The sequence below is a fragment of the Microcaecilia unicolor genome, chromosome 9, assembly GCF_901765095.1.
Source record: "Microcaecilia unicolor chromosome 9, aMicUni1.1, whole genome shotgun sequence".
Taxonomy (NCBI): domain Eukaryota; kingdom Metazoa; phylum Chordata; class Amphibia; order Gymnophiona; family Siphonopidae; genus Microcaecilia; species Microcaecilia unicolor.
The window spans coordinates 118,279,314-118,294,134 of record NC_044039.1 but is presented as its reverse complement, the minus strand read 5'-3'; the positions used below and the strand labels follow the sequence as shown (position 1 = coordinate 118,294,134).

At 39.9% G+C, this 14,821-nt stretch overlaps 1 protein-coding gene across 1 annotated transcript in view; it reads left to right on the top strand.

Annotated features, from left to right (window-relative positions):
* The window catches only part of RAB15 (RAB15, member RAS oncogene family), a 335,606-nt gene extending 326,954 nt beyond the window's left edge, over window positions 1–8,652 (top strand). The window contains exons 5-7 of the mRNA XM_030214613.1: window positions 2,266–2,355; window positions 4,007–4,072; window positions 8,020–8,652. Coding sequence (XP_030070473.1) covers window positions 2,266–2,355; window positions 4,007–4,072; window positions 8,020–8,178 — 315 coding nt within the window. The 3' untranslated portion in view covers window positions 8,179–8,652. The remainder of the gene's footprint in view (window positions 1–2,265; window positions 2,356–4,006; window positions 4,073–8,019) is intronic.
* The last annotated feature ends 6,169 nt before the right edge of the window (window positions 8,653–14,821 follow it).

Here is a 14,821-nt window from a genome sequence, read left to right as displayed (position 1 = left end):
CATGTCATAATGTCATTAAAATTGCTAATAATTTAGGGGCTTTTTTACTTACCGCGGCCGCCAGCGGTAGTTCTGCCCCCAGCGTGTGACATTTCCGGTGCTACTGGAAATTCCTGGAAATTGTTACCTCAGAGAGTTACCGCTGGATTAGCGTGGGAGCCCTTACCACCACCTCAATGCTTTCCTAAGGAGCATTAGAATTAAGAACCAATTAATGATTCCTTCTACTGTCATCTGCTAGCAAGGTTTTCTTTTGACCCCTGATGCAGGCATATTGTTATACCGAAACATGCCTGCATCCAGCTCTTTGAATAATTTGGATACTGGCAATAAAAGAATCACCTGATTCCTACTTTTGACTAATTGATTCCACTTTTCGTTTCTTTTTTTTTTTTAAGAGGTTGTTAACCAATTAATTTACACGCACATCTTGGCAGTGTGCCCAAATTTGGGCGCCATTTATAGAATCAGGGGGATAGTGCAGAAATGCAAGGGGGCGTTCACATGGGTGCAGCATGGGAGGGGCATAGGTGGTGCCACCACTTACACAATTATGTATTTATTTGTTTTTAATAGGATTTATTAACCACCTTTATGAAGAGAGTCATACAAGGTGGTGTAGAGCAGGTACAGTTTAACATAAAACTTACAATTTTATTAACAGCATAACAACTGTAAAAATGACCTAATATAAGCAAATAAAATAAATGCAATTTACAGGTTTATTTCAGGTGTTCAGGTATATTTAGAACTTGACATACTGCAGATCAGAAACCATCTACTGTAAGTCCGATTAATTTTTGGATTGTCTAAATTTGATAGTATCACTCCTAACTATTTAACATTGCATTGGCTGCCTGTTGAAGCCAGAATACATTTCAAGCTGGCATGTTTTCTTTTTAAACTTCTATATGGACTGGCACCGGATTATTTATATCTACATTGTATATTTACTTTTGCTTTGAGAACAAGATGTACTGGTACAGTAGGTTATTCTTTTCCATCACCAAAAGGGAAAAAAAGGTTACATTTGTTTGAATTAGGTTTGGCCTTTCAAGCGGCAAGACTATGGGCTATGATTGCATCTATTTTTCAGTCTTCTCAATCTTACATCGATTTTAGGTAAAATATGAAAACTTTCTTGTTTCAGAAATATGTATCCCATCCTAAATGCTGAATCCTTTATTAAGGGTCCTGTGTACTAAACCTTGCTGTAGGCTAAAAAGCACACCTACAGCAAAGTAAGGCTTAGTAAACAGTGCCCTAACTATTTTTCATTCTAGTTAAATATATATATTTTTCCTCAGTTGTTGATTCTATCATTAACTGTTCTTCTTCCCAGTTAAATGAAACTGGCTTCTTATAAATTGTAACCCGCTTAGAAGTGTGAGATAATAACGGGATAGAAAACTGATTTACCATTATCATTACTAAAAAAAAATTTTAAAAAGAGGAAGAGGAGATGAAGATGAGGAGGAGAGAGGTAAAGAGGGGGAGGGCATGATATAAGGAAGTACAATATGCAAAAGGAAAAAGGCAAACAGAGAATCGGGGGGGGGGGGGCAGTAATTGTGGTCAGCAGATTCTCTTGAGGAAGGAAGCATCACATATCTAGGCAAAGGCATCAGAGAACAGATATGTTGTATTCGTAAGATGGACTTTTTATACTAAATATCCAAATTAACAGCTTTGCACTTTGGACGGATTTTATGCGTTCATAAGCACTGGAATCGTTATGCTACCTGGAAGCTCCAGTTGGGAGTGGACCTGGATGCTCCACAGTTGATTGTTCCTCCTATCTAGACCCATGCCTTTGACTGAGGGACTCTTTGACTTCCTTGGGGAGCCGTCCTATTGACCATGTTATGTTTTGGGATGGGATGAGAGTGAGAGGGAAGAGAGGGGTTGGGTGGGATTTTGTTTGTATTGTTTTGGCTTTTACTTATAGCTATATGTAAGCATTTCTTTATGTAAAATAGAATAAAAGTTTTATAAAACAGAAGAAATAGGATTTCTAATGATTTCTAGAGCTACTGTTTGGCAGCTTGACTTTAATGAATAGCAGTTATTGTAATGGATTCTGTAGTGTTAGGGCACCAACTGTTTTGAAAACCAGAACCTCAGATCCCCATTAGAAGAACAAAGAAGACGGACAAACAAAAACGTATGCATAGAATCTATTAGTAAAAACACTGAGCAGAAGTCTTGTGCACCACAAGCATTCCTGAAACTGTATAAGGTGACCATGTGTACATCTTTCCCCAGTATGCACCTGACGGCGTCCAGAAGATTTTAATTGGAAATAAGGCTGATGAGGACCACAAACGACAAGTAGGCACAGACCAAGGTTTAAAGGTGTGTATTTTGCTATTTCTATGCACAGAGGTCAATATTCTCAAGTACTTATAAGGGAAAGGGAAAATGGGACTTGATATACAGCCTTTCTGAGGTTTTTGCAACTACATTCAAAGCAGTTTACATATATTCAGGTACTTATTTTGTACCAGGGGCAATGGAGGGTTAAGTGGCTTGCCCAGAGTCACAAGGAGCTGCAGTGGGAATTGAACTCAGTTCCCCAGGATCAAAGCCCACTGCACTAACCATTAGGCTACTCCTCCACTCCATAAGGACTGCATAAGTGTAATTCAAAAAAAATTCAGATAACTTAGGAACTAAAGGGGTCCTTTTACAAAGCCGTGGTAAAAAGTGGCCTATGGTACTGTGGGCGTGTCTTTTAGGCACGTGCTAGGCCATTTTGTTACTACGGCTGGGGAAAAGGCTGGTTTTTTAATGGGCTGGGAAATGGGCCTGTGCTAATATTAAAATGAGTGTGTGCCTGTTTATTAGCTGAGCCCTTACCACCACCCATTGACCTAGCGGTAAGGGCTCATGCGCTACCCACATGTTAACCATGCAGCGTGCGCCAATGTGGGTGTGCTGCTGGTTACTGCCGGGAACAATATTGAAGCATCACTCCCTACTGGTAGCAATATGGTTGGAGGACACCCGCTCAATTTAGAGGGAACAGTGGTCAGGGTACAACTGGGAGTTATGCAGGCACCAGCAATAATCAGTGTCACTGACCACATAAATAACTGGCCATCTGTGCCCTGTTAGCTATGCAGGTCTGGCACTGAATATCACTGTATGTATTCTGAGTGCTGCCAAAGACCTGGATGTTCAGTGCCACTGCCCAGAAAGAGCCACCTGGCATTAAATATCGGGTTCTAATTTAACAGATGGCAGTCAGTGCTTAAAGACATACTCACTTGTTGGCTGAATATTGATGTTATATGGATCAAATATTACTTTACAAATATTACTTATCACATTAACCAATGTGATAAGTCAAGATGACAGCACTAATTCTTTATTTCTATATGCACCAGTGTTTGCTTGAAGACAGCACATAGGAAGAATACAGCAATCTTCCCCTAAAGGTGGACTCAACACGATCCATGTTTCAGCCTATGACTTCATCAGGTGTCTAAAACTAGAATCAATATAAAATTGTGCTGAAAAAGGGACAAGCAATACTGGGGTCATATTGGTCATTCCCACCCCCTTTTTTTCTTGCTTTGATATTTGTGGGATTGTTTGGTTTTCTGGTTTTTGTTGGACTTAATATGCATTAACCCAGGGGTGGGCAACTACAGTCCTCGAGGGCCACAATTCAATTGTTTTTTCAAGATTTCCACATGAATACACATGAGATCTATTTACATACAATGGAAGCAGTACATGTAAATTACCCTCGAGGCCCGTGGTTGCCCACCCCCTGTGTTAATTTATTAATTAGCATACAGAAATTGTTTTAAATTAAAACAAATGTGTGAAACAAATCAAACAAAATGTCTCAAGATGACCCAGAAACAACTGAATTTTTTTTTCTGTGCATAAGGTTAAAAACTTATTTACTCATATAAAACCTTTAAAATTTTTGATTTACCCATCTTCATGGGGATAGTTAAAATATTTTGTCTCAAGAGCATTTTTACCTTTACAGCTTGCTAAAGAATATAAAATGGACTTCTATGAGACAAGTGCCTGCACCAATTTGAACATTAAAGAGGTAAGTGCACCATGATATCACAACAAGCTATCAAATGTATTTATTTATTTTTCACATTTATAGCCCGCTTTTATTTATTTATTAGGATTTATTAACTGCCTTTATGAAGAGATTCACCCAAGGCAGTGTACAGCAGGTACAATTTAACAATAGTTAGATGAACATGTATAAACATAAATACAATGAACGAGGTAAACTTGAAAACAGCAAATTGAAACCTAATAATAGGACTACCATGAAACAGGATCAGACAATATATACATTTAACAGCACTGAAATTCAAATAACAGAGATATAATATGATGTCAGCATAGTATCTTCGGATATCATTAATAAAGTTCATCCCTCCACTCAAAATGCAAATTAAATTTTCACCTCAACAGTCCCTTGCTCCCTTGGAAATATTCTTGCTGGGATGTTCTCTTTTCAGAATTTATTGTTCAACAAATTCAACCACATAGAAAATCAATGGGCCCAATATTCAAAGGATTTATACTCCTAACGTTGGTGTCATTTTACTAAGCTGTGGTAACAAATGGCCTTAGCATGCCCTCACATGGGTCATTCTTCCTGCACGCTAAGGACATTTTTGCTGTGGCTGTTAAAACCTCCAATTTTCTATTTATTTCATTTATGGCTGCGTGCTAAGGTTATCATTAGTGCGCGGTCGTTTATGAAAATTACCACATGAGCACTTACCGTCACCTACTTTATAGCTGGTAAGGGTTCCCATGTTGTGTATACACTATCCAGTTAGCAGTGACTGGTTAGAAACATTGAATTATGATGACAGATAAGGGCCAAATGGCCCATCCAATCTGTCCTTCCTCATTAACCACTAGCTCCTTCTTTTCCTAAGGGATCTCACGTGCCTGTCCCACACTTCCTTAAATTCTGACACAGTGCTCGTCTCCACGACCTCCACCAGGAGGTCATTCCATGCATGCACCACCCTTTCTGTGAAAGAGTATTTTCTTAGATTCTTCCTAAGCCTATTTCCTCTTAACTTCATCCTATGCCCTCTCATTCCAGAGTTTTCCTTCGTTTGGAAAAGGCTCACCTCCTGTACATTAACGTCACTAAGGTATTTAAACGTCTGTATCATATCCCCTCTCTCCAGCCTCTCTTCCAGTGTATGCATGTTGAGGGCCTTAAACCTGTCCTTATATGTTTTATGACAGAGACCGTTTACCAATTTGGTAGCCGTCCTCAACTTAGCTTACGAATGCTCACTCTTCCAACCCCAACACGCCCTCTAAAAAAGGCAAAAAATATTTTACCATGTGGTTAGCACTCACACATGCAAAAACTAATACGTGATGGTTTAGCACATCCCACATTAAGCCATTATTGCTGTGTTAGGCACGCATTAGCTAAGTACAAGGACCCTTTTGAAAGCTATGCTCCTAAATTGACCTCTTTGAAAATGTATTTGGACTGAGTGCCTAAATTTATACTCAAAATGTCACTAGACTTGGGGAAGGGGGCAAGCTTCAGTCCAGTCCCTTTAAGAAGCAGCCCAGGAGCAGAACTAATGGAAGGAAAAGAATGCCAATAAAATAACAGATCATACATTCCAAATGCTACTAAAGAAGTCTATCAGGAAGAGGCAACTCAGGGGAGAGGTAGTTCCTACTAGCAGCTAACCCATGGTCTGGAGTCCCTTGTCTCTGAAGGCCATAAAAGGAGAAATTATGTCCTACCTGCTAATTTGCTTTCCAGTGCACAACCCACCAGTCATGCTGGGCCGGTACGGAGGGACAATAAGTAAAAAGAATTTTAAGCAACTTCATAAGCTTGGGTAGGAACCATTCAAGATGAAGAGCAAGAGGGAGTTCATTCCATTTAAGAACTACAATCGAGAAAAATGCATTGAATCTGGTATTGGCTCCAGATGAGACTGAGAACGTAAGGGAATAAAAGGCAGCAGGAAAAGCCACTGTTGGCATTGTATGGGGTCTCTGTGAATCTGTGGCTTCGAGATTAGCATGAGAAAAGAGATACCCCATGCACCTGAGACGCACAGACAGCCATGCAATGCCAATAGTGGCTTGTTCTGCCGGCTATCTCTGTTTCTCTGTACCTTAGCAGATGATCAGTCTTCCTCTCCCCACATTAGTCCCTTACCCTTGTAATGCTCACTAGGGTTTCTGCGTTCAGCCGACATCAGAAACCTTATTCTGTCTACTGAAGTGTATTGTTCAGGTTATTTTAATTCTGATCAATTTACCTACAGTAAATCTGTGTATGAAATATCCTTCTAGTACTCAGGTCCTCTATGTACCAACACCATTCTTTAGTTCAGCTTGTAGGAATTGATGCTATACAAACAAATGTTTAAAAAATGTAAAAATGGTGAGCGAGCAAGTATTTCTTTGTTGGTAACTCCATTTTGTTGCATGGCAGAAATTCTAACTGGCACCAGTCTCAGCTTGTCTGGTGCAGTTTTGTGTTCCTGTATTATGACTGGGGTAAGAATCAGAAAAAGGAGTGGAGGTGGGGAGAGGGCTGCATTTAATTTGCTTGATGGTGGTAGGGCCTAAAATTTTTAAAACAAAGTGAAAATGAATGACATTTTATTCCTTTTCATTATGACCTGAAATGAAACAAAAGCACATTCCCTAGCTTGAATCTTACCTTTCATATTCTAGAAGGCTTCATGTAACACACTTATCAGGTTAAGAGCTGAACACTGGCTTTAACTGGATAACTGTCAGCCAGCTGCACATACCCCGGATATTCAGGGGTCCTTTTACTAAGGTGGGCCAAAAAATGGCCTGCGATAGTGTAGGCGTGTGTTTTGGATGTGCGCAGGTCCATTTTATTTATTTATTTATTGCATTTGTATCCCATATTTTCCCACCTATTTGCAGGCTCAATGTGGCTTACAGAGTATGGTTATGACATGATCATTTCATGATAACAGATACAATTCTAATGTTTGAGGATTAGGTAAGGGAAGATAGATATAATTATTTCATGGTAACAGATACAATTATTCAAGTTTGAAGATTAGGTAAAGGAAGATATTTTGAGTCTGAGACCTTACCACCACCCATTGACTTAGTGGTAAGGTCTCAAGCATTAACCAGGCGCATATCGGACGCATGTAATATTAGAATTACCATCCGGGGCACGAGGTAGCCGGGCAGTAGTTCTAATTTGACATGCGTTGTACGTTCATAGGCACCTATGTGCCTTAGTGAAAAGACCCCTCAACCTGGTGCACAGAAATGCATTTAATATCCAGCCATAAAGCTGGGCGTTGGCTAAAAATCACTGACCACTGCTGGCTGGTACCCCTACCTCTTTTACTATTAGACTCAAAGAACAAGAACTATCCAGGTGTCACAGAAGATGATGGCATTAAAGCTTATGTGACATTTGACCAGTAAGCTAACAGTGTGTTGAACACCTTTTCCCCTGGATTCTAAACAGCGACTAAGATTCTGCACACAAAGCAGCATGCGTAGCTGATTTGGGCACGGAACTTAATTGGTTTATAAGCCAATCAGCGCTGATAATTGGATGTTAGCAAGCAATTATTGGTACTAATTGGCAATAATTAGGATTTACGCACATAGCTCGCTAAGCATATTCTATAAAGTGATGCATGTAAATCAGACCGAGTGGATCTCAGAAGAGGGTGTGGCCATGGACAGGGCATGAGTGGTTCATGGGTATTCCGAAAATTTATGCCCGATCTGCACCTAAGACGTGTGCATTTACACCAGGTTTTAGTTGGTGTAAATGCCTGCGCCTAAGCTCTAGTCATGGGATGGCTGCTACATGTGTTCTATAAACCACGCCTAATGTTAGGCAAGGCTTATAGAATAACGCTAAGTGCGGGTTTTTTTGTGCCAATTTTTTCGGTACCATTTATAGAATTTAGCCCTTTGTGTAAAAATGTACAAATCAGTGCAACTCAAAGTTATTCTCTCTTCTAGTCATTCACTCGGCTGACAGAACTGGTCTTACAGGCACATAAGAAAGAGCTCGATGGACTCCGACAGTACCCGACCAATGAACTGAGCATAGCTGATCTAGAAGAGGATGAGAGTAAACCAGATGGTACAGAGAACTCTCGAAAGGCTTGTTGGTGTTGAAAGTACACCTGAAGCACCTCTACATTTTCCACCACCTTCTCTTCCTTCTTACAGACAGGGACTGCAGCTGTCTCACCTGCTATAGTGCTTCAGACATTGCTCATCTGAATGCTGACAACCTCTCTCTGCACTACTTGAGTCTTCTCGGACCTTAAAGTGTCTTTAAGTGGTGTTTTATTGTCCAGAAATGTTCTGAATCTTAGGTGCTTTTTAGATTTTTCCAAAGCGCTGTGGCAGTACATATTTATCACTCTGATGCAGACACATGACTTGAAGAAGAGCGCACAGAGCCCGTTCTTCATTGAGAAAACAGTCATTTCAGTATTGAATGTGGCTTAACAATGCTGGGAATCAATAGAGTATTTGTGGTATCTGTTGTGAAGCCTGTTTCATCTGGTCTCAGTTCACCAGTCTGAAATTACAAATTTGTATTTTGTAAGTATTTTACTTTGTTTTTAAAGTAAAGGTAATTGAACTATTGTTTATGTTATTTTGATCGTGGGTAAACAGTACTAGGCTTAATAATAGATTCAGACAATCATCCCGCACACTTTTAAGTCTGTCTCTGCTTTGCTGATATTCTATTCCTGGATACATCCACAGGGGTAGTCATGTTAGTCTGTAGCAGCAAAAATGATAAAGGATCGACTGAACAGTCTCTTGTCCTTGAAAGCCCATGTCTCAAGAGAATTGGTTAATTCTATAAGATGCCGCCAGGCTCTTTTGTCATTGAATCCTGGATGATGTCTTCAGAGCAACAGTACAAAGTAATTTTTAAATAATTCACTAGACCAGTGGTCCTGGAGGAACCCCAGCCAGTCAGGTTTTCAGGATATCCATAATGAATATTCATGAGATATTTGCATGCACTGCCTCCACTGCATGCAAATCTCTCTCATGCATATATTCATTGCTGATATCATGAAAACCTGACTGGCTGGGGTGACTCCAGGACCAGGTTTGGGAACCACTGCCCTAAACTCCTAACAGAATTCTTCATGCTATTCCTTTTTTATTCATTTTTAAGTAGGTACAAATACTGTATGTAGAGTTTTTAAAAGCTCCTCCTAATTAACCACACCCAATATTGTACCTAAATGTAACTCACCTTGAGCTACTAATAAAAAAGGCTTGATCTATATGTATAATGCATGTGAAGGGAAATTGTCTAACTGGGTACTCACTTTTATGTGCCACTTACATTGGGAAAAGGGATGGGATTTGATATACTGCCTTTGTGTGGTCACAATCAAAGTGGTTTACATATTATATACAAATACTTACTTTCTACCCGGGGCAATGAAGAGATAAGTGATTTGCCTGGAGTCACAGGGAGCTGTAGTGGGAATTGAACCAGGTTCTCAGGCCATTGCACTTACCATTAAGCTTCTCCTCCACCAGCCCTCCCCCCCCCCCCCCCGATTCTATATATTGTGCCTAGATTTCCACACAGAAATCCAAGTGGATCCCATAACAATGCACATAACCTAATTGGTTTACAAGCCAATCAGCGCTGTTAACTGGATGTTAACAAGCAATTAGGAGCACTAATTGGCATTAATTAAAACTTATGTGCTCACTCGCTAAGCGCATTCTATAACATGATGCACATAAGTTGTAATGCTTGTTGTCAAAAAGGGGGCGTGGCCATGGAGTGGAATGGGCGGGTCATGGCATTCTGACAATGTGCGTGCAGTGTTATAGAATACACCTGCACTGTGCCTAATTTAGGCGTCACGATTTGCACCAGGTTCTTCTTGGTGCAATTCCTCGCAACTAAATATAGTCGCATGGACCACCATCAGCGTATTCTATAATTTGTGTGGAAATTTTGTAAAATACCCTTAGGCGAAAATGATTTCTACGTAGATTTTCCAGGCGCCATATATTGAATCTAGCTCTTTGTGGGTAAGTGTTCACATATGTGTGTAAATGGCAAGCCATGTGCCTAAATGCTATTCTATAAGGGTGCACTTAAATGCCATGGCACATAGATGCAAGGGTGGCATTCACCTGGGCAGAGTATGGGTAGGATAGAGCAATGGCGTAGCTAGAAGTCAATTTTTGGGTGGGTCAATGGGTAGGTTGGGTAGGCACATATTTCCTCTCTCTACCCCTCCCCCCACTCCTCTGTCCTTCTCCCCACACACACACACACCCCGCCACCTCCGCTGTTCTTCCATGAAACTTTAAGAACATAAGTGTTGCCATACTGGGACAGACCAAAAAGTCAATCAAGCCCAATATCCTGTTTTCAACAGTGGCCGATCTAGGTCACAAGTAACTGGCAAGATCCCAGAACAGTAAAACAGACTTTATGCTGCTTATCCTAGAAATAAGCAATGGATTTTCCTAAGTCCATCTTAATAATGGCTTATGGACTTTTCTGTTAGGAAAGCAGCCAAAGATTTGTTTTTAAACCCTGCTAAGCTAACTGCTTTTAAAATTAAATACCTTACTTGGCAGAGATCCCCTAAGCCCCACCAGCTGAACACATTGACAGTCCACTGAAGTTGTGAATCCCCATCAAAACCTGTAGCAGTCCCCTATGCATGTTCAGTTCTCATGCATGAAATGAGCATGCATGACATCTGATCATGCAAAGCGCTCCAGCACTGGCAACTCAGAGCACTGAATGTCCATTGTTTTTGACAGAAGTTCACAACTTTGGCAGGCTGTTGATGTTTTTAGCTGTTGCAGTTTGACGATCCCTGCCCAATGATGCGCCACTTTTGCGTGGGCCTGAGATAACAGTGGATGGGCCCAGGTCCACCCATGGATACACTTTTGGGATATTAGGTATGGATCCCCCTAAATGCAAGACAAGCCGATGCTGGGCTACGCTAGGATCCTATAATGAAATCTGGATGCCCAGATTCCATTATAGAATAGACTTACCACACAGCATCAGGGTGCCTAAACAGGGGCAACCAAACTGGTTATAGAAGTGGTATCTGTCTCTTGGCAGGCAGCAGGGTGCACATGCCCACATCAGTGAGCATACGCACCTCAACACAAGCATTCTGGCAAGCACGGAGGCTGCAACAGTTTTGGGGTCTAGAGAGTCAAGTAAGAAGGGGGAAAAGGAGAAGATTGGGTTGGGTAATGGCTGACAGTGCTGGGTGCAAGAGGGTTTAAGAAGACAGAACACAATCCTTCCGTGAATCTCACTGATGTGGACTTGCAAATAAATAATTGTAGATCTAAGTAAATCAAGGTGCTGTTGTGCTCCTCTGAACTCTATGCAGGCATCACAGTGAAATGGAAAATGCATGACTAAAGCTTGAACAAAACAGCAAACTAAAAAATGAATGTTAGAGACAAGGATGTTGTCCACACTATGTGGCACACACTTCCTGTTGCAATAGAGTGTAATAATATAAGAAATCAAATACACCAGAAAAAAGAATTGAAATTTAGTAATAAGATTTACAAGAGGGAGCAACAGAGTCAAGAAGGAACAAATCAAAATTTAGAACAGAAAAATGTGTTGTCATCTAGACAGAACATAAGAATATACTAGTGAGACCAATGGTCCATCTAGCCCAACATCCTGTTTCCAACAGTGGCCAATCCAGGTCACAAGTGCTTGGCAGAAACCTACACCATTCCATGCTACCAATCCCAGGGCAAGCAGACTATGAACTTTTCCTCCAGGAACTTGTCCAAACCTTTTATAAACCCAGATTCACTAACTGCTGTTTCTACATCCTCTGGCAATGAGTTCTACAGCTGAACTTTACATTGAGTGAAAAAATATTTCCTCCTGTTTGGGATCTGTTCTGGGACCGCTGCTTTTTAACATATTAATAAATGATCTAGAGATGTGAGTAACTAGTGAGGTAATTACATTTGCTGATGACACAAAGTTATTCAACGTTGTTAAATCGTAAGAGGATTGTGAAAAATTACAAGAGGAACTTACGAGACTGGGAGACTGGGCGTCTAAATAGCAGATGACGTTTAATGTGAACAAGTGCAAAATGATGCATGTGGGAAAGAGGAACACAAATTATAGCTACGTAATGCAAGGTTCCACTTTAGGAGTCACTGACCAGGAAAAGAATCCGGGCGTTGTCATTAATGATATGTTGAAACCCTCTGCTCAGTGTGCGGCTGTGGCTAAGAAAGCAAATAGAATGTTAGGTATTACTAGGAAAGAAATGGAAAACAAAAATGAGGATATTATAATGCCTTTGTATCACTCCATGGCGTGACCACACCTCAAATATTGTGTTCAATTCTGCTCACTGCGTCTTAAAAAAAAAAAGATATAGTGAAATTAGAAAAGGTACAGAGAAGGGCGAGGAAAATGATAAAGGGGATGGGATGACTTCCCAATGGGGAAAGGCTAAAGCAGCTAGTGCTCTTCAGCTTGGAGAAAAGACAGCTGATGGGAGATATGATAGAGGTCTATAAAATAATGAGTGAAGTGGAAGACGAGAAATACTAGGACTAGGAGGCATGCAATGAAGCTACAAAGTAGGAAATTTAAATCAAATCAGAGAAAAGTTTTCTTCACTCAATGTGTAATTAAACTCTGGAATTCATTGCCTGAGAATGTAATAAAAGCAGTTAACTTAGTGTGGTTTAAAAAAAGTTTGGATGGCTTCCTAAAGGATAAGTCCATTAGCCATTATTAAAATGGACTTGGGGAAAATCCACTTCTTTTTTCTAGGATAAGCAGCATAAAATGTATTGTACTTTTTTGGGATCTTGCCAGGTACTTGTGACCTGGATTGGCCACTGTTAGAAACAGGATGCTGGGCTTGATGGACCTTCGGTCTGTCCCACTATGGCAATACTTATGTATTTATATGTACTTATGCCCCCTAGTCTTTGTACGTTTTGAAAGAGTAAAATATCAACTCACTTCTACTCATTCTACACCACTCAGGATTTTGTAGACCTCAATCATATCTCCCCTCAGCCGTTTCTTTTTCAAGCTGAAGAGCCCTAACCTTTTTAGCTTTTCCTTATATATGAGAGGAGTTCCATCCCCTTTATCATTTTGGGTGCTGTTCTTTGAACCTTTTCTAATTCCGCTATATCTTTTTTGAGATATGGCAACCAGAATTGAACGCAATACTCAAGGTGAGGTCTCACCATGGACAGATACAGATTTATTTATTTATTTTATTTTATTGCATTTTTATCCCACATTTTCCCACCTTTTTGCGGGCTCAGTGTGGCTTACAATAAGTTGTGAGTGATAGAAATACAGTTTGTTACTACTCGGTTATGGATTACATTGTGAGGAGTTAGGCGAGACATTATTATTGTATTCTTGGTCTTATTTACCATACTTTCCTATTACTTTCTAGCATCCTGTTTGGGTTTTTTTTTGGCCACTGCCACAATTAGTTGATGCTCATCCATTTTACAGATGTCACTTTCAGGCTCTTTACTAAGCTGTGTCAGGTGCCAATGTGCACATAATGCAGCTTAAAATGGCATACTGTGAAACATGATCAGGTGTCCTGCACTAAGTGCCAAATATGCAGACGCTAACTGTGCACTAAAAAATATTTAACATATATTTTTAGGGGTGTGTCTGGGGGTGGAGAGTGAACATTCCTGTGCCAATCAGTTAGCGCAGCTACATAACCGCAGAGTAACTGGTTAGAGCAGGTACAGTGCCTTGAGCCCTTATTGCCTACAAAATGGGTGGTGGTAAGTGCACACACACACATCAATTTTTTTAAAATGGCGGCGTGCCAATGGCAACATAATCCCATGGCTAATAACACAAAAAATAGAAAAAGGCTATTTTTATGGCTGTGGTAAATATGGCCTTAGCATGCAGGGAAAACCTGTGCAAGGGCATACTAAGGTCAATTTTTACCACAGCTTAGTAAAACGACCCCTTAGAGACCAATGTACTAAACTGGAAATTTTTCACAGATGGAAACTTACATGCAAAGTGGCTCAAAACCCAAATAAGACATTTTCCTACATAGAACCCCTTTGTGAAAAAATTTTCATAAAATGGCTACCTTGCAAATAGTAAACTTTCATGCAGTCTATATAGTAAGCACAAGACACATTTGCATACAATGGGTTTGAGAACCAAATGGATTTATGTAAATATGTCTCATACATATTCACTAACACTGGGTAAATAGTCACTGCTAATATCACATCCGATGAGTTTCTATATCACAATAATCATACAATATCAATCTTTATTAAATCTTATAAAATATTTGTCACGAAGTTCACACCTTACACTATTACATCAGTATACTTATAATTATTTTAAAACGTTTCCTGCTAAGATCTTCCCTACATGTTCTCCTCCCAAGCTCATTACACATCAATAGACCTAAACATGGAAATATTTTATTAATATGTAATGAGCTTGGGAGGAGAACATGTAGGGAAGATCTTAGCAGGAAACGTTTTAAAATAATTATAAGTATACTGATGTAATAGTGTAAGGTGTGAACTTCGTGATAAATATTTTATAAGATTTAATAAAGATTGATATTGTATGATTATTGTGATATTAACTCATAGGATATGATGCATATTCACTAGAGATATTTTGAAAAAAAAAACCCCAGCTTGAGCTACAACAGGAAGATGATTTTTTACAAGTTATAAACTTCTGTTGTAGCCCCGAAATGTCATACAAAGTGGC